The sequence below is a fragment of the Pocillopora verrucosa genome, chromosome 14 (genome assembly GCF_036669915.1).
Source record: "Pocillopora verrucosa isolate sample1 chromosome 14, ASM3666991v2, whole genome shotgun sequence".
NCBI classification, from domain to species: Eukaryota; Metazoa; Cnidaria; class Anthozoa; order Scleractinia; family Pocilloporidae; genus Pocillopora; species Pocillopora verrucosa.
In genome coordinates this window covers 8,004,229-8,023,750 of record NC_089325.1, presented here as the reverse complement: position 1 = coordinate 8,023,750, position 19,522 = coordinate 8,004,229, and the positions used below count along the sequence as shown (strand labels likewise).

General features: G+C 38.4%; 2 protein-coding genes across 4 annotated transcripts; both read right to left on the bottom strand.

Moving 5' to 3' along the window:
* Positions 1-1,323: 1,323 nt before the first annotated feature.
* LOC131776443 (diencephalon/mesencephalon homeobox protein 1-A) lies at positions 1,324-5,845 on the bottom strand. Its single transcript, XM_059092611.2, has 3 exons — positions 5,607-5,845; positions 2,963-3,141; positions 1,324-2,473 (listed from the first exon to the last, which is right to left on the bottom strand). Exons 1-3 carry the CDS (start codon positions 5,731-5,733, stop codon positions 2,075-2,077), a joined length of 705 nt encoding a protein of 234 aa, XP_058948594.2. The 5' UTR covers positions 5,734-5,845; the 3' UTR covers positions 1,324-2,074.
* A 2,714-nt stretch (positions 5,846-8,559) lies between these two features.
* LOC131776541 (diencephalon/mesencephalon homeobox protein 1-like) lies at positions 8,560-17,289 on the bottom strand. Of its 3 annotated transcripts, none has more exons than XM_059092741.2 (4): positions 17,202-17,289; positions 13,776-13,910; positions 10,823-10,998; positions 8,560-9,445 (listed from the first exon to the last, which is right to left on the bottom strand). In XM_059092741.2, exons 2-4 carry the CDS (start codon positions 13,888-13,890, stop codon positions 9,020-9,022), a joined length of 717 nt encoding a protein of 238 aa, XP_058948724.2. In that variant the 5' UTR covers positions 13,891-13,910; positions 17,202-17,289; the 3' UTR covers positions 8,560-9,019. The 3 variants fall into 3 exon arrangements, with proteins under 3 accessions (XP_058948724.2, XP_058948723.2, XP_066017572.1); XM_059092740.2 differs by lacking the exon at positions 17,202-17,289 and adding an exon at positions 14,582-14,652; XM_066161475.1 differs by lacking the exon at positions 17,202-17,289 and having other exon boundaries at positions 10,823-10,984; positions 13,776-13,895.
* Positions 17,290-19,522: the final 2,233 nt, after the last annotated feature.

The window sequence follows — 19,522 nt, the reverse complement described above, 5'->3', positions numbered from 1 at the left end:
AACAACCGCATTCAGCTTATGAAGTAAACCTTTGGTAATGCGAGAAGTGGTTCGTGGCATATTTTGATAAATGCTCTGCGATGAGAAGATAAGCGTGTTACTCTCTGAGAGGTAATATAGCGAACTCAGAGAGTGATTTATAGCAAACAATAAATCATTTTACTGTTCATGTGGTTGTACGGAAAACCTCGAAAGATTACTATTATTACTTAACACAGGAAGTACGAATCGAAGAAACAATCAAGCGTTTTTATCAAAACATCTTTTATCTTTCTTCTGGTGCCAGTACAGCGCAGTAAACTTAACCTGAAAAGTGCTTACGCGATAAGTAACTAGTAGCACAAGGGTGAAGAATGTACTACAACGCTTCATGGACTCTGTTCTAGATTAGTATTTTCCCCATAACGATTCATCGGTTCTTCCATCGCCATATCAGTGCTGTCAGCGAAGCTATAGTCTTGGGCTATAAATAAAAATGGCTATTTATCTTGTTTATATTAATTTCACTGTGAATGGAGATGCACTAAAAAGAAGTTGTTACTTATCGGAGAGGTTTCAAAAGATTTGTTAGTATTCCCACCCTGAAGAAATTATCACCCTTGTCATCCATGACATTACATCCATGCAAGTTTTCGCAACGCTACAGGAATATCATTTTCTCAGCCTTAAGAGATCAAGGTTGCTTCTTGCTCCTTAATGCCCCGTGGGAAAAGGGATGGCTTCATTATGTTCCTCACCTGGCGGTCAGGCTTTCCCGTTGCAAACAGGGTGAGGGGTATGGTTTTAGAAGTAATCATTAATCAAGCTCAGAAGTTTTCCGTTTTTTAGCAAGTTCATTCATCAATTTTATATCAATTGGTAATGGCTATGGTTCTCAGACAGGGAGATTGATTGGATCGTGAAGGTTTTGTTTCTACGATGATTCTTCATCGCGAGAAACGTTCCTTTAGAATGCTTTCAATGGAAAATAAATTTGTATCCATTATATATATTTGACGATCGTGTGATTGTGATATATATGCCGTGTATGCACCTCACATGTAAGCCGTTGAAACTGAATCATGTCACGTTTTAAAGTTGACGTTGATTAATGTCTCTGTAGGGCCCTAATTAGCACGATTTTCAGGATTATGTGTCATAGGGATCTCGAATGATTTTAGTGAACGCATATTCGTTGTGGCTGAGGTTGAGTTAATTAAAGAATAATAGATTCAACAAGCACTTAATTGTGCTGGATTTTTCTGATCTCTTTTCTTTACCTGAATCACAGGGGATAACAATAAACCACACACCATAACACTTCTGTCTGTTATTCAAATTGTCTTTTGTTCGCACTAGATCAGTTTCCATGAATATCGATTTCATAAATTGTCAAGTCGTGAAAAATGGAAAAATCCATTGATGCCCTAATGATAGGTTATAGGGAGTGATATAACTTTTCTCTAACACCGGGTTAAAAGTATTAACACCGGAAGAGCTCAATACTATGTGCCTTACTAAGCCATAAATCATGGTCAGTTTCACTCTCTAGTTCTCGTGTGTTCTTCCGTTATCAGTATTTTCAAAGATTAAATTACTAACGTGTACGATAGGAGGACTTCAAAAAAGCCAGCTTTTTCCGACAGAATTCGGACCTTTAGATCTCTAAACTATAACAAGATTAATAAAGGCGTGGTGATCTACAGAGTTAAGATGGAAAATTCTGAACATCAAAACTGAGGTCTAAGCTTCTGTGTAATGGTAATCGGTGTGCGGTGTATTCAATAATCGTAAGGTTTGGGTCCTAAAGTAAAAAAAAAAAAATTGAAGGAAAGGAACTAAAAGCATTTTAATTCTCAAATCTCTCGTTTAAAATCGACACCGGATCCACGCAGGACACTATACTATCTTTCATTCACTTCTCCTAGATATTTGCTCAGTCCGGAGGGACAAGAATTTCCTACTTGGTTGATTTTGAAAGGTGTTTTGACGTAGATTCTAATGTCACGTCATCAGCAAACGACTTTGGCTCTTATTGGCCGCTCGTACAATCCTTCAACGATTTTTTCGTTCTAAAGACTTTTCACTTTTTTAGTCACAAGGAATAAAGTGCAGAGCGTTCCCCAACGCTCCAGTCTCTTCTCTTCTTCATCTTCCTCATCCTCGCGAAATACCCCGCACTTAATCCTTCATGACTGCCATTCGGACAGCAATGAAGACCATTAACGTGCGCCAAATGAGCATGAGTAGCAAACGGAGAGAACATGCTAGAAGAAATCCTGTGGAAATTTTTCACGGCTTCCTCGGGATCACCACAGATGCAGTAGTGCGGCAATGACATGTTACACTGGAAACAACATGGTGCTTCTTGAGCTAGAATTGCCTGAGATATGTTTTGAATAATCTCGTCTTCGCTTTTACTGCTAAGGCCCACTTCTGATGTAAATTTTTCTTTCTCCTTTCGAAATTTAGCCCGTCGATTTTTAAACCAAACCTGAAAAAGAACACAAATCGTTTAGCTTGTAACGTGGGGTTCGCTTATGCTAGTTTCTGCAAATGGATTTTCAGTTCAAGTAGGAAATTCAGTTGAAAGAGTATTTTAAAGTCTTTTTGAGAAGTTTTATCTAAGGATTAATTGATGCATCCTGCGCTGTGCCTACTGGCACTAATTTGGGATGATGATGAGGATCTTGATAAAGGCTATTACTGTAATGGTTGGAGGTTTTATTCCATAAGGGAAATTTTCAATCCTCGCCTCCCTCTAAGTAGTTATCTACGATTTGTCTGACGTATGATCCTGAGCACGTGAATTGAAACCAAAATCCAGGATTTGCGCTCCAAGAGAAACGACAGGGATGTCCTCATCCCTTTCAAGGGATAGTCTGTCTCCTAATTTTCTTGCCCAGCTCATTTTCTCGTGCAGCAGATAATGAAAAAAGAGATAAAAACTGAAAAATACTGAATCATCAATTTATCAACCTACCTGAATCCTGCCTTCTTGCAAATTGGTCTTTGCAGCAAGTTCTTCCCTTAATTCTACATCCGGATAATGTGTTTTATTGAAAAATTGTTCCAGGACTCCCAACTGCTGATGCGTAAAGGCAGTGCGCGTGCGTCGAGGTGTACGGCGGGTTGTCTCTTGTTGAGCTTCCAGTATGACATCTAAGAGGAGGTAATCATTAGTGAGACAGCATTAAGGCGCAGTTTGGTAAAATGGATAGACATGCCTGCTATCTTACAAATACGATACCCTCGCTCGAATTCAGCAGCTGTAAAAGTAATTAAGCCAAATTGAATTTCATACTTTCGAGTTTTTTTTCGCAGACTCCATTTTAAACGTTGTGTAGATTTGTGTAGCGTTTTAAGTAATGAACTATCGTGGAAAATTTCAGCTCGATTATAATCCCACAGATTAGTTCTTAGTGCCGTTGATGCAAATTTGCATCGAGACACCCGTCACAATAACATTTTGGCGCTTGCTGGTTGGGCCAGTCCCAACTTATCTTTCCGTGTATTGGATTCCAATGTGGTACGTCTTCTCACCAAATGTGATGAGTTCCGCATAAAATGCGCTAACAAACAAGCTTAAGCTTCAACAACGCCATTTAAGCTAGCCTTTCTCGTCGCAGAGGATTAAAGAATTAGGGAAAGCATTTCCCTTTTTAACCATACCCTATGAAATTCTGATTCATTAGAAGTCTTGTTTCTCCGACAGCATCCATCAGCAGCCATTTAGTCAGTTTATTTTAAGGTATGTACCCTCATAATTTACAAGATTAAATTGTTTTCATTCCCAAATGCGCGCCGACAGAGTCAGTGAAAGATTGAATCTTGGAATCTCGCTTATCTAGCTATATTTGATGTAAAGGTCTAAATTCCTTTTTCTGCTTGATGAGACCCTAGATATTCATCTAGCTTCAGGTAATGTCAAACTGGTCCGTGTATTCCCCCTGTGTCTGACAACAGTTTTCAAGCAGGCCGTCCCTGAGGCTCAACATCTGCCGCTCTCGTGGGGTGGCTTGTAAAACCCAACCATCCCTTTTATCTAATAATTCGCAGCTGAAGAAGAAAAAAATTAAAAAAAATATAAACAGGAGCAACAACAACAACACTGAACAGGGAGTTGGCTACAATCTCCTAAGGTTTGGTTTCCGATCCTTACGCGGGTTTTTTTCTCTCAGTCTGCTCCTTGTTGCTATGGAAAATTGTTATGCTTTGCCCTTCCAGTTAAACGCGGCAAGCACTTTAAAAAAAAACAACAACAATTTATATTACTGGCTAGGCCTCGCGGATGCCAAAACTCAAATTGTTTAAGGGTTAAGAAAAGTGCTTCAACGAGCGGACCACCAAAACCACCCAGAACAGTGTGAGTGCAACTATCCTATCCTCTCTCTGAAAAACTACCAAAGGTAACAGGATCAGAATCAAGAGCTTATTATAAAATTTGGTTACGGTGTTATCAGTCACTTATGCTTTTGAACACAACCAAGTTTCTTTGCCCGAAAACAAACGGGATTTGGTTTTTTGTGTGGGAGAACTACCAGGTAAGAGAGGAAATACATCATACGGTCAATGTGGTTCAGTGGTCAAAAAATGAGCACCCACTTCCATAGAGAATCAAGAGGAGACATCAGCGTAGAGATCGCAAATGCAAGTCACTGTGGCTTTACGAAGTGGCTTCTAAATTCTTAAAAGGGTATCTAGTTTCTTTATGGTCCTAAAGTGGAACATTATTTCATTTTGTTCTCCATAGTATTGTCTTATCTAGATCTTGAATCTCTAGCCGGCGCCAAGAAGACAAACAAGAATACCCTCAGTCATTTGATAAGCAGGGGTTGTAAGAGGGGGGTCACGAAATCAGCAGATTTTCTCTAAAACATGAGCTTTCACTTTGATAAATGCTTTGTTCAAGATTGCCGTCTGTTTAACTTTAAAGGAACAGCTTATACAGATAACACATACATCGATTTCAATTTCGAAGGGCGTAAAGGCCATAGATTACAGCGTATACCTTACTTATTCAGGCAACGGTTTCTCACCTGCCTCATGTACATCAACAAGAGACATACGAGTGAATGTAAATTATTTTGAAACCTCTTGACGCCTTGTTATCTTGTTTGCATTAACTACGTGTTTGGTGCCGTCCAACCTGAACTCTCAGTCTTGCGTTGTTAGCAACAAGCTTAATTTTCCATTGTACTTTATTGCAACCGCTCTTTGTGCACACTATCTAATGTCTTGATGAGCTAGAGTGGACTACCCCATTTAATGGTATGGACAGTTTCCTCGGTTATTCCGTTAAAGGTATTCGAACGGGCGACTAGTAATAAGTTTCCTTTAACATGTGAAATCTACGTAAAACAATTTAACGAGCTAAGGTCTATGAACATTTAATTTCAGCGAAAAAAGGAGGTTTCCGTCTCCACCCGAGTTGTCTGTGAACTAAAAGATGGTTTATCAAAACTTCCCACATCACTGCCGACAGAGACATTTCTTATAAATTACATTACCAAACAAGGCAGTGTTATCCAAAGGCTTTCTTCGCAACCTTGCCAACAAACATTTGTAACGACGCTTAAGACTTGGTTTAATTCACTTACATTTGCCTGTGTTAGACTAAAACTTACCAGCCAGCTTTACAGCTAATGATAGCGCCTCGTTGGAGTTTGAAGGCTGCGTTTTTGTCTCTTCTTCGACTTTCTTAGCATAGGGCTTCTTCAGAATGCTTTCTATAGAAAAAGGGTGGGTGTCCATGGTCTGTATATGTAGGCTAAGTCAGAAAATGGTAAGATCCTCTGTATGTATAGAGAAGGCTGGCAGAGCCTTCCCGTTCAACGACGAGTGCAGATTTGAGATATGATGGTGTGCGTGTGAGTGTAACCAGCTGTTAATGCGATTATACCAAGCTATTTGACATTGATAAATGTTCCCGGAAACCTTCCAGTGAAGGGCGGGCGAAAAAACAAGAAAAAAACTCGAAGGGTTTTTATCGTACCTGGAAGTGCACCGTGTGTGGCTGCAATTTAGCTTTTAGGAAAATACCAGATTAAAATGTAATAGCGCTATTCACGCAGCTTCATGGTGAGCAAGGATCTATAAAACGGATGTGCTGACCTTCATTCGCATTCTCAGCCGGCCCGAAGTTCTTGTGTGCTAATTGTATTAAGGCGTAAAATCAACACTTTCGTTCGGAATCCAAACTTTGCGTTCTTGGAGGTATAATTAAGCAAGCCAAAATTGAAAATAACTCGACCTTTAGGAAGATTCTTTTAAGTCGTTAAAATACCGAAAGCTAAGATACGATAGCTTATCTCGAGTCCTGATCAGTTTCCAAAATTATCGTAGTCATTATAATTTACTCTCAAGACCTCAACACAAGGGATTACCCAAAATTTGTCAGGAATACTACTGGATTTCACAACTTCCCTCATCTCAGAGAAGGTTTGTGGTAGCAGTAAAAAAGGATAATCATGAACGCGTAAGACTGCTATCTACCGACTAACATCTATCAACAACCTTTAATTAGGTTATGTTCGAAATTTATTTTGTATTTTAAGACTTGTTCAATTCTCATTTCCAAATGCCCCATAAAAAGAGCCTTTGTCTTGGATCTTCAGAAAAGATATCAGCGATGGCTTGATCATAAATCACTATAGTTAAAGCAGATATTTCTTTGTTCAAACCAGACAGAACTATTGTTTATGCTTCTCTAGCATGGATGACCAACCGTCTGGCTTCTCAAGACTCTTCTTATAGTAAGCTTTTCCGGTATGACTTAATCGTACTTATTTTCTTATTCACGCATTTTTGCCTGTTTTTGTATGGGTTTAATTCTTTTTTTTTTTCTTTTTCTTTTTTTTTTTTTTTTCATTTTTAGCTTGGGGAATTTCACCCCATTAAAGACATTCTTGATTAAATGCATGACGCAAATCAAGGGCAAAGAGGAGGTTAGAGATGAAAGTATGTATGCCCACTGGCCATGTTACACGAATCTTTATTCGAGCCATCGTGGACAATAACTACCAAAGGTGATTATCAATTGTCGGTCCATTCTGATAGCCTTGCCACAAACCATTAATATCATAATACAGAGATTTTCCATGTGCTAAGCTGAGAAGGCGATATATCGGATATACTCCCTGTCTGTACCCTGGTTACTACTGACACCCCGGCTTCTTCCTTCATCATTACGGCATTGCTTCTTATGAGTCAATACTCTCTATTTTTCTAAGGCTTCTTCCCTATGATTGTCTGCTCTAAGGCCTTCGCCGTCTATCTTTTTGAACCTCTTCCTCTCTGCCTTTCCTGTTCCATATTTTCCTTTGTTCTCAGAATTTATCAAAAAATCTTTGGCTTAACCACTCAATTTGCTTATTTCGTGTTCTTTTGTCGACAGCATCAATTTGACTGTGATTCATCACCCTAATCCTTGACTGAGTTCAAGGTGAGAAGGAAAGGCATGCTGCAATGAGATTTAAAATGGTGAGATTTCAATCTTCGATTAACCTTAATCGGCTTTAAAACATTTGGCAAATTAAGATAATTATAACTTCATATTTTCATTTACTAATATTGTTATTGATATGTGGGTAAGTTTTTATGTTATTTGCCATGCTAATGAAATTTTAATGAACTTGCTCTAAAAGCTGAAGGAGCTTGATTACATCTCTTTGGAAGAACTGCGAATTCTCAACTTTTTCACACTTGGTATGATTATCCCCCGCTGTGTTGCCCCATCAAATATTGAACTTGAAAGCACGATAATTATTGAATAATAGGCAACAGAGACTTCGGCAAATGGGAGAAAAAAAAAGTATTTGGTGGACCAGCAAACACGATTATGGTTTTGCTGACAGAGCAGGAAATACTGTAAAAGCCTATCCGGGGAGGAGAGACCAGGGAAAGACTGTTGGCGTCTTCTTGAATTAAGACGAGAGTATGGGATGGACTGACAAAGAGACACACAATCTTCGAAGAAGGAGACTTCTTGGCTAAGGAAGAAAAAGTTATAATCCAAACTCAGACTGTCTATATTAATTGTCTCCAATAGAAAACAATGCCCATTATTTCCTCTTGATGTCTCGAAGCAGGGAAGGGAATAGGAAATGAGCTTTCTCGTGCCACCTTACAGCGCAAGTCCGCTTTTTGATAGTATGCTCGGCAGGGATCTTTATTAAAAACCTCGTGGGACTCGGTGTTAACGCCTTTTACGGCTTAGGGCTGAGGATATGTTGGCTTAAACTATGTTGGCTTACTGAGACGCCTTCAGACGTGACCTAAATCATAGGTACCCAGGGTAGATTCCTAACGCTAACCTAACTCAAGCTTGAGAAGCTATGGCCTAACAATTGCGGCTTGACAATTCGTGTTCTTTGTGCGTTCCTTGGACATTTCATATGATACTTGCTACGGTTATAATAATCCGATCCTACTTGGACACAGCCTTATTTTGGCTTTTCAAGATAAAATAACAGCGATGCACCCACTGACGAGTGGGCGAACGGTCCAAAGTTGAGATGTTCAGCGATGACAGATTTCTTGTATAATCCTCTGTCAATTTAAATTCTAAATAAGTCGCCTAAATTCCTTTTTATTGCCAACATAGTCTCAATTCAAACGCAGTTGAACATAGCAGTTTCAAATAGTGAAATGGTACAAACTTAGGAAACGGCTTAAATACAAGTATATTACAGATGTTTATAAATAAGTATGACTATTACCAAATTTGTTCTGCATAAGTGTATACATATTTAGTATTTACATTTGCTTTAAGTTTTACCAAACAGATGATTTTTGAACGCGTTTTTCCGTCACCTCCTCTAGATGTTTTGCCCTGACAACAGAACTTTCTATATTCCTAAAAAAATTACAGACATGACGCAATAAATTACATTGATGATGCGAGAGAAGCTGTAGTCTGCGCTGTTTGCACCACATTATGGCTCCGTAAGCCGTGAGTCTCTCATCGTATTCCTAGAATGTTGTTTCTTTGAAAAGATAAATAATGATTACATTTTACACCAAAGCCTTTCGCATAAACTCAGTGAATAACTCCTATGTTGGGATACAGCTGTTGTACATTAACTGAACGCGGCTGGCAGTTGTTTACCGAGTCGTAATAGACCCACTCAGGCACATAAGTATAACCATATCCTGATAGCAGCCTTGGGTCAAACGGAAAAGACCTCGAAGAGAAAGGCGATGACACATACCCAGAGCTCAGAGGAACTGGACGTGTAGGAACTGCGATATTACTGTCTTCTAGATCTCGATCAACTTTTAGCCGCTTATTTTGGTGATAAGAATGGGCTTCATCCCCAACAGGTGAACCTTCAACATCCTGAAGATCATCATCATCCGCATTTTTCTTCTTTTTCGTTTCTTGGTCATCCTTACTTTCCAGGTCACCTGTTTCTTTAGATCCTTTAAGTTTGCGATACTTGGCCCGACGATTTTTAAACCACACCTAAGAGACAGGTAAAAGAAGACGGCGACTAACTAAGTGAAAATTAGAACGCTTGAAGTAGTGATACCCTACTATCAGTTACTTATTTGACTTCTGCTTTTTTTTCTAAAAAGAAACCGTGACTAGGGTTTTGGGCGGCGTAACGAATCTTTCAAGACATAAACCAGAACTAAAGAAACAAACAGACAAACAAAACAAAACAAACACACAGACATAAAAAAGTGTTTTCATTGGGGATGATAAATTTACATCCATGATCATTTGTTGGTTTTGAGTTCCTATTTATAGCTACGAGTCAGTTGCATATCGATGTCATTACGTTTCCTCCGCGCCGGGAGGTAACACCTGTATTTTTATGTAAATCTCGTCTAAAGAAAGATGCCCTTACTATTTTAAGGGAAGGGGGAATCAAGATTTTGGATTTAATTTCTACTATTTGTAGCTGCTAATAATCTATGAGCCAGTGTTTAAAAAGCTCATTTTAACTCTATTGAGCTGACAAGGAAGTGTTTAGTAATCAGGTAGGAAAATCAACTTTCGGATCTTTGTAGTGGAAGGGTTCGCGCCGGGAGGTAACACCTGCATTTTTATGTAAATCTCATCTAAAGAAAGCTGCCGTCACTATTTTAAGGGAAGAGGGAGTCAAGATTTGGGATTTCATTTTTACTCTGTGCTTACGTCACATCAAATCATATCTTTTGAATCACTCTTCTGTACCTCAGTCCATAATTGACAGATATTGCGCAACTGATGTGATTATGACGAATGGAAACCATGTGTCTCATTTGCGAATAGCCTGAAAAACTAATTCTCAAATCTGCTATAAAGAAATCATCGGTTTACTCACTGTGACCGGAATGTGGAAATTAGGGCTTTCTTTATTAAGCCGAATTAGGAAGAGGTCATGTCCTCGAACTCGTTTGGGGAATCCGGGCCCTTTTATTTGGAAGAGATTTTTCCCGATTTGGTGGATTTCAATTTTCTATTTAAAATCGAGGTACGGCACCATTTGCTGCTAAGATGATATTCTATTTTAAGGTGACTTGATGCTCTGAATATAACCTTTGCCATAACTTGTATCTAAGTTCAGCCTATAACATCTTCTGTTTGATATCTTTAGGCATATTTTAAATTATATTTCTCGACTGCAAAGAATGCCGGGTCATTCCTTTTTCCTACAGTTCTATGCAGAAATATTTGCAGTACTTTACTCGGGCAAATACAAACCAGGTCTTGAAAAAAAAAAAAGTTTTAAGATTATTATTTTGTTAACAATACTTCCTCGATACGTACCCTCTGAGAAGTTAGGATCGAAACTAAGTCCTTTTTTAATGAGTTGATTAGCAGGTGTGATTTTAATTTTGGGGTCAAACCAACCTGGATACGTGATTCAGGCAAACTTGTGTAAGCTGCCAACTGCTCCCTTAGCATCAAGTCTGGATAATGAGTTCTTGCAAATGTCCTCTCGAGAGTTTCAAGTTGGAACTGGTTGAATGTGGTTCTTGTACGCCGAATTTTCCGTCCTTCCATACAGCTGACCTTTAATATAATATCTATATTAAAAAAAAGATCACGCAAAGTTTTACGTCCCATATGTACCATTATCATCAGCTCAAAACATCCTGTATAACAGCGATATAGACTTTTAAACTTGCTTTCCAAAGTCTCTACTTCAACCAAACTGACCCACGTGGCTGGAGCTTATTCAGAAGCGAATAAGTTTTTTTCTTTATTTACTTCCAATGAAATGCATGCTACTCCGTCGCTTATAAAAAGCTCCCACTTAAAGTATGAGGAGAATTCAGAACTAGAACGTAAAGAAAAGATGCCAGTTCTGATCTACAAATTGTGGACTTTCTATTATTATTTTCAAAGGTTTTTCTTGGAAGAATGGCAATCCTTCTTGCATGTTGATGACTTTCCCTCAAAAGTGGTGATAACAAGCGACTAATTGAGTTAAACAAGAACGTGCAGGTAACACTTTTTTTTTACGTTTTACGGAAGAGGAAAGACCCAGGTGGGATTATAAGAGGATTTTTGCATGCTCAAAATAGAATCATTGCATAGCTCTTCTATCCTGTGTATGTACTGGCTGATTAAATGGAAACAATATACTTACTGATCGATTTTCAGAAATAACTTTAGCTCATTTGTTTAAACAGCTTTTTACAGTGCACGTATAGTAGAAGTCGGTATAGCTTGTGATCTGACAGTTCTTATTTAAGCGGCACTCGCCTTTGTTACTCTTCATTCGCAATTTCCGGCGTTCTTTGCAACCCTTTCAGACAATCGGCATTAACAGGCTACTGATTACAGAGAATTACGTTAAGGCCAGTAGGGGAGATGCATTTTAGAAAGTCCATATAATTGATGCAAGGGATCTATCCCATTGAAAATAATTCATGACAGTAACATACTTTTGCCTACACTCCAAAATGTGAGCTGTTAATGTAAACAAATGATGGACAGTCTAAGAAATGCACCTTATCTTGATGCCAGCAAAGAACACACTTTCTTTCGAAAGGTGGGATTATTAACCATCCAATTATGAGTACGCTCTTTAGGTTATTTGTGATGATAAGGAGCTGTCTGACAACAAACCAGTTAAAATAGAAAGAACAACCTTATACATACAAATCGAATGGTTAATTTAAATTCTCTCATGACTTTGCAACCCATGTGTAAACTCTTCCACCTGGAACTGTCAACATCCATAATTAATAGTTCCTTACAGCCTGACAATGTGCTCTGATAAATCTGTTTAATTGTTCTCTTGTTGATCGTAAGGCTTACTGGGCGCCGAACCATTGCAAACAAAGCTTATGAATTTGTCAGAACTGACTTTTCCAATTAAGCACAGTAACTAGAGAACAAAGAAAAAAAGTCGTATCTTGATTAATGGGACTTTCAATGGATCAGTGCTAAAGAAATGGTGATGTTTTAAAGACGGCGTCGTAAACAAGGGAAACGCCCCTGGAGTTAAGCAGAATTTGAACTGATTCGTTTTCGAAAAGAACGTTTCCTCAACGTTTCGTTGATGAGATAAATTGACTCGGAGACATAAGGTGAAAACGTCTTTTGTCGAATATTCCATCTCTGTTACATCGGTTAAACAGAGTCGTTGTAGAGAAAGAATTCGTCGGAATGCATATTTGTGTTTTTTTTTTCCTTTTTTTTAACTATCGGAAGTCGAGCTTTACATTTTGAGATTTCCTTATTTGAATAACCCGAAAACAAGCGCTGCTGTCATCAGTAAGACTGCACTTTAGTAATCGAATAAAACGTATTTATCACAATGCTAGCAACCACCAGTAAACAGAGCGGCTTAAATTCTAATACGCGAAACCAAAGAATCATCCATAATTAAGGGTGGTTGTAGATTGGAAATACTTAAATAAGAAGAACTGTGTGTGCAACATCTTTATACTTTATATATATAAGTAATCTGTGCATGATTAAAAATGCACAGTCCTTTCATTTCCCCGTGCTAAAGAATTCAATGGAACCGCGCTGAGCAGAACAAAAAGGAATTTCCTGAGGTTTACGGAGGCTTTATACTGGGGTTTTTAAATCTCTTGTAAATTAAGGATTGCGGAAATGCAATTGAAGGATGGTGAGAACAATGAAAGTAGTGTTTCATTATTCCACGATTCAGACTTCATTACCAACATCTCAAGCACTAACAAAACACTTGCGGGTTTTTTCGGCTAATCCAATGTCCCCTTTAAATTCCCAAATCGCCTGAAAACATTTTGTATGGAACTTGTCCATCTAAGATTTGGTAAGGTTTAATATAATTCCTTATTTTAGCCACAAAAAAAACCCGGAGTAGATTTGAGGTTTGACTTCGACAAAAACCACATGGATGAAAGATACCACTGACACCTTTTATCTCACTTGACCCTTCACCAAAAATATAAGTTAATTATGCGATGATTAATTTTTGGCTGTGATTTTAGATTCCGTAAGTGTAAAAAATTGGCGCCTCTGAATTACTCAAGTGCTTCCAAAAACCGAAAACCGTCTAAACAATGTAAAATTTAAGAAGACTCTCGAGAACAATCAGTTGAGTAGTTGGAAATACCGAATGAGAAGAATTTCCAGTTTGGATTGAAAACAGGCGAATGCCTTCATCGAATTTCACGGCAATTGGTATGGAGTATAAAACAAAGATGCATGCTCATAAAAATACCTTTGAATTTAAAGGAAAGTTCCTTTCGCAAATTAGTAGCTAATCGTATTTTAAACCAATGGTCTTTGATAACTCTAAACCAAATAACATAATCGTAGTTTTACTCCGTTAGAGAGCTTACATTGAAGTGCGACTAACCTGCCATCCTCTCTGCCAGTGCCAAGGCTTCAGAAGTCGGTGCAACCTTAAGGATGCTACTACTACCTCGTGTGTCCTTTAAAATGTTTTCAATAGAGAAAGGGTGACGCTCCATTTCTTAATATTGGTGTAGAACTGTAGGAAAAAGGTTGGTGAAAATTTTGTCACTTATAATGATTCACTTCTGTCTAAAGCGAGTCCGTTTTGCAAGAATGTTTTTGAGAGTGTTTTTTTAATCCTCTTATGATGGATGCGCTCTATTTGTTCCAGCAGCACGTTTAATTTTTGAGTTGTAGTAATTTCTTTGTCGATCGATCTATCAGAACAAGTAAGCTTCAAAATCTTGAGACAGTCTAAATGGCGTAAATATTTATCGCACATATAGTCAGGTGAAATCCACTGTCTCATTGAATCTCACAGGAGCGCACTATTTTGCTATTTTGACTCCACGCCAACAAGCCAATACCCCACGATACATCTTTGCAAATATTGTGCGTGGTCATTGGCCAAGTTTAAGTGAATTCATCCAAGTTTCACTGTACTCCTCTGTTAAATTTTTAGAGGCACTACAAAACGGCTCACAACTTTGAAGCTCTAACCGACGCTGAGAAAGTCGTATTGAGACGCACTTGTATGTAAGTGTCCCCATCAAGAATGCCGTAATTTTTCAAAAGCACTTGAGATTGAATCAAAGCAAACAATGCTCGCAGTTCGTAACTTAACTGCATGATCAAGTGATATAAAAATTTACTCTAATTGCTTCGTAAATAAGTTGAATAGCTATCCGAAGGAAGAGATGTACATACCAAACTCACGTCTCAGGGTTCCTTTACGGTGTGTTATTAAACTGATAGACGCACTGCGTAGCTTAACACCCTTGAATTTAAACTAACCGTTTGGGAGGGGCTTAATGATAACATAATAAGCTTGCTGTCAGGAAATTGTCGTGGTAAATGACAGCGGCATGCTCATGAAGACAGCGCTGCGGACATGTCGTTTTATTTCATTTTTTGTGATTACAATTCGCCGAAAACCCCGTGCGGAAAGTAACGCATCGACTCTGTTATTGTCTACAAATCTTCACGGCTTAATCGCTCGAATTATTGAATTCTACGTTTAATGCAAGGAGTTATGAACGAGGAATGCCAACACGAAGTTTTAATTTAGCGCTAGCTAACGCCTGAAGGAGCGCGGAAAATTATGTTAATTCCTGATTCAATAAGAAACACGATTTGAGTCACAGAAGCGGGCAAAAAAAACAAATAATATTTATAAACCAAGGTATGAGATCTGAGCAAAATTTCCTTCGCGACGTTAAATGTAGTATCGACGACGTCTCTGCAATCATTTGTTACTGCAGAAGTGTTGCTTAAGAGTTTTAGGAAAGCGATTGTTTTAAACTGCGGAAACATAAATCGTTTCATGTGAACAATGAATCCTTTTAGGGTTCTCTGCCGATAAGCACGACAGTCGCCCACATCCTGCATATGTAAATACTGGTTAGCACATCTTATTGTGTCAGTAGAAGATGTCATATTTCTACCGAAGGATTATCTTAATTCTTTTCTTAACCCAGGTCACGCAGCTAGCCTGACGTCATGCTAAACTAGGGGCTTTAGGAAACAAACAAATAATCTAATTATGGTTAAATTATCACTTGTCTTCGAGTAGTTAGAGGCTCAAATGAGATTTCACTTTCATGCTTGAGGTGACCAACCTTTAAATTACACGGTTCAAAACATTTTGCAGAAAAAATAAAAGCATATCAGTTTTAGCAACAGCTAAATTGCACTAATTACAGAGAAGTTTGCACTTTTAACGTCTCTCGAGCTAATCGGAAATACTTTATTTTTCCTCTTCGCCCCCCCGCTTGGTATTAAGAACATCGCATTATCCGTTGATCACGTATTGCTTGTCACTCTCTCTTAGTAGTGTATATATATCCGAGTCCTCGGTCTCTTGCATCTGTGGCAACCAAGGCGTTAGTCTTTGCGGTTACGGTTACGGTTACTGACTTACAACTCGGGCTTAAAGCCCGATGGAAATCCGTTTAATAGTTTTATTATGATCAGATTATATCCAGAGGAGGCAATAGGCTTCTATAAAAGAATTGATTAATTTGGCTTTCACTCGATAAAATGGACCTTGCCCGTCATTCACGAAGATGCCAAGCCTCGCTTGGCCATTGGGATCGTGTCGGTAAAAGAAATCCGCTCAATCAGAATCGCGTGATCCCACTGAAGGAAGTAATTCCAAACCAATTTAACAAAGAGTACAATATAACACCTTTACTTGAACCGGCTGCCGACGTTGCTTGAAGAAACTATTATAATTGAAATGCTGCGGGCAGCCGAGTGAATTTGCTGCTTCACTTTGAACTTACGCCCTTGAAGAACATACAGCCATGCTCCAAATTTACTTTTTCACGAGGCTTAACGAATTTAAGAAATCTATGCTATAAGCGTAAGACTTACTGAGAGGGATCTTATCAAAATTTGTCATGAGGCTCACTCAAAAGTTCATGCTGTTAAACTTGTCGTTCAGGAAGACCTTCGTCGATAAGAAACAGGCCTTGCTTTTAAATAAAAAATTTCTTTTCTTTAATAAAGCATTTACTAAGCTGCTAGAAGCATGGCAAACATGAAGATCTTCAAATATTGACTATATCTTGTGAAAAACCTTCTTATCAGTATTGGTAATGAATTCGAAATCAATCTATCTAGCCACCTTATGATAATATTCTTTTTTAAGTAAGGGCTTCCACTGCTCTCGTATCCTTGCTTGGTTAGATTGATATATTCGCCTTTCTAACCATTTGATACGTTAATGCAACCATTGATGTAACCGGCGTAGCGAAATTTTTTTTTTCCCGCATTGCGGCGATCCCGAAGCATAAGTCTTGGAAGAGTTACTTCTAAATAAACTCTGTTGAAGTTTCAATAGCTTGGAAGCGAGCATGCTAGATATTGGTATTGCATATCTGCCTGTTTGATTGTGTTTTCAGTAAAATCATGAATTGTGTTACCAGCAAGGAGAAACTATTTTGTTGGATGATCTCTTGCTTCTTTTTCACTGCTCGCAAACAAAGGAGGTTTGAGAAGCCTTCCTCTGCTTCAACTGTTCAAGTGTATTTAGGCATTTCTAAGTTCGCCATCTTCAATTAATTTGTTTTAATCTTCAACTTCTGCAACCAACTTAAAAAGTTTTGCTTTCTTCTTTCCTATGTGGCGTATGTCTTTCCAAGTGAGCTATTATTTGTAAATTTTCTTCTGCTGAAACACATATCGGAAATCAAAACATCGTGAAGCAGGTTTGCTACTGAAAGGTGCCCTTCTTATAACACTACTGAGGTATCAGTGGATTTCCGGATTGAAGTCACCCTCGACAAAAATCAAAATCTAAATTTTAGGAGACACGTACATGTACCTGTAGTAGGAAATAGCACAGGTGTTTTAAACCCCAGAGTCACTGACGTCGCTTCCTCCGTTAAGTGGTGGAGGTTTTACCTGTTAACCTTGCCGCAATAGCCTACAAATGGGCTTAAATGACCAGAAAAGGTCACCGCGTTCGTCGGTCTTCTAAGATTTCTTTTATACTTATGTCACCTTTGTTAATAAATGATGATTGAGAAGTGATGATTTCTTTTTGTTGTCCTGGTGCATACGTACTGAGACTTAGAGAGATGGTTTTTTGTTTGACAACCGAGAAAATTTTAAGGAACAAACTCTGTACATCGAAGTAAGGAGGTTAAACGAAATTTTAAAACTTCTCAACAATAGTGACAGTTTAATTCATTCCTTTATCTACATGTCTAGGTCCTTTTCCTAAAGTAACTTCTTTCATAGAAGAAGTAATCCTTTGCGGCTATTGCAGGCCTTTCATAAAAAGATCGTCCTCGATGGTCATCCCCTATGGCTGAACGCCGCGGACCATAGTTGACCCCTGAATCACAAAGTGAGCCACGTTGTTGATTCTTTAAACATCATTGTACTCAAAGCCTAATCAAGGTTTGGGCCAAACGTATCAATACTCATAGGAAGATTAGAACTAAATCGATTCTTCTCGCCCAAACGGAAACACAATCGATAATACAACCAGCTAAGAGGAAGACATTGGCGGCAATCAACTATATTTACTACCAAAAGTGTGAAAGGATAATTGCTCGATGCAGAGCGAAAAAAGCAACAAAGAGTTAAATGCATCATCTTCTTTATTTCATAACTGGGTTATTAGATCGTCTGAAGATTAGCCCCCCTAGTGATGTCGACATGTTGACAGTTACTGTCTAACCCACTGAGCTCAAACATCCCACACGATGATGGAAAATTAAACGGTTCAATTAGAACGGCACATGTCGAGAAGCACAATGCCAACTTAAGAGCTTCCGGAAGTGATAAAAGTTTAAAGGATTAAAAACCAATAATAAAGAAATTTAATAAGGGTTTCGTGTGCACTGAAATAAACTATCAGAAGGATTGGCGACCAAAAAGTGCATCCATCGCATTTAGTAGCATTCTGCAAAGATTAACAGAGTGTAACTGTGTGTTTCAAGAAAGTTTATTTCGCTCGGTAGAAATTAAAGCCTCAGGTTCGGTAAATACCTCGATGTCACATCGCTGAAAAGACGGATTTCAAGTAATTTTGATACCCTATACAAAACGATTAATCCACTGTTGTTTACGGTAAGAGATCTTAGTTTGAATGAATTTTGCAAGACAGCATTTACAACTTGATAGCGACTTTTCGCGAACTACCGACTGTGTACTTATCGTCAAACGCTTAGTTTAACATAGAATGAAACAATTTACCAGAAATGTTCCTCAAACGTTACCAGATAAATTTAGTTATGACATGAATCAAGGAATCATATTCATATGGAGTAAGCAAAAGTATTACGTATAAAACTGAGATCCTCCAAAGCACGTCATTTTCATTTCGGAAACTCAGCTTAACTGTTTACTTACCAAGCAATTAAAGAAGAAATGTTCAGCAAAATTTCTCACTTATTAATATGTAGAAGGTTCTTAAATTCTTTGCTGGATTAAGTAGTGAGTCTATGACAAGAAAGGTAGCTAGCTAGAAAAGAGATAAACTGAGTTCCAAGAAATGCTCCAGCGTTTGGGGTGCCCTGAGTCATTCGGAAGCTCTGCTTTTCCTCAACTTATGACTGCTTGGCCAGAGAGCTGTGATAAGGAAGATCCAAGGTTCCCTTCGTTACGTTTAATCTGATTTACCCAGCTTATTTTGGTTGTCTCTCAGTGGACACCGGACGGTGTGGTCAGCATGATCAAGACGAAGATCAAATATCAGTCGAGCTATTCCAGATGAATACCCTGCTTTATGCTTGAATGGTCAGTAATCTTTCGCTCACACTTTCCCACTAGCTATAGTGGACAACTTCTTTAATACTACCCAACCAAGATGTATAGATCACAACTAGAGTCGTATTACTTTTTAAAGTCAGTTCCGCGTCGCTTCTATCGTGGTCGACTAACTTCGAGTTTAGAAATTTGCCACGGTCCTCATTTATAGTAAGCGTGGTCTGGTGAATTAGGCCAAAAATGTTCTTGAACAAAGCACATATATGTATCTTGTAGAAATGATATATTAACTGGTTTGAATTGGCGTCGCAAAGTATGTGGAAGATCGTTTCTAATGTTAGCATTTTCAAAGCAACAAACTTATCAACTTTTAATGATAAGTTATACTCTCTCTATCTTTCCCCTTTTTCCCAGTTCTTTTCCCTG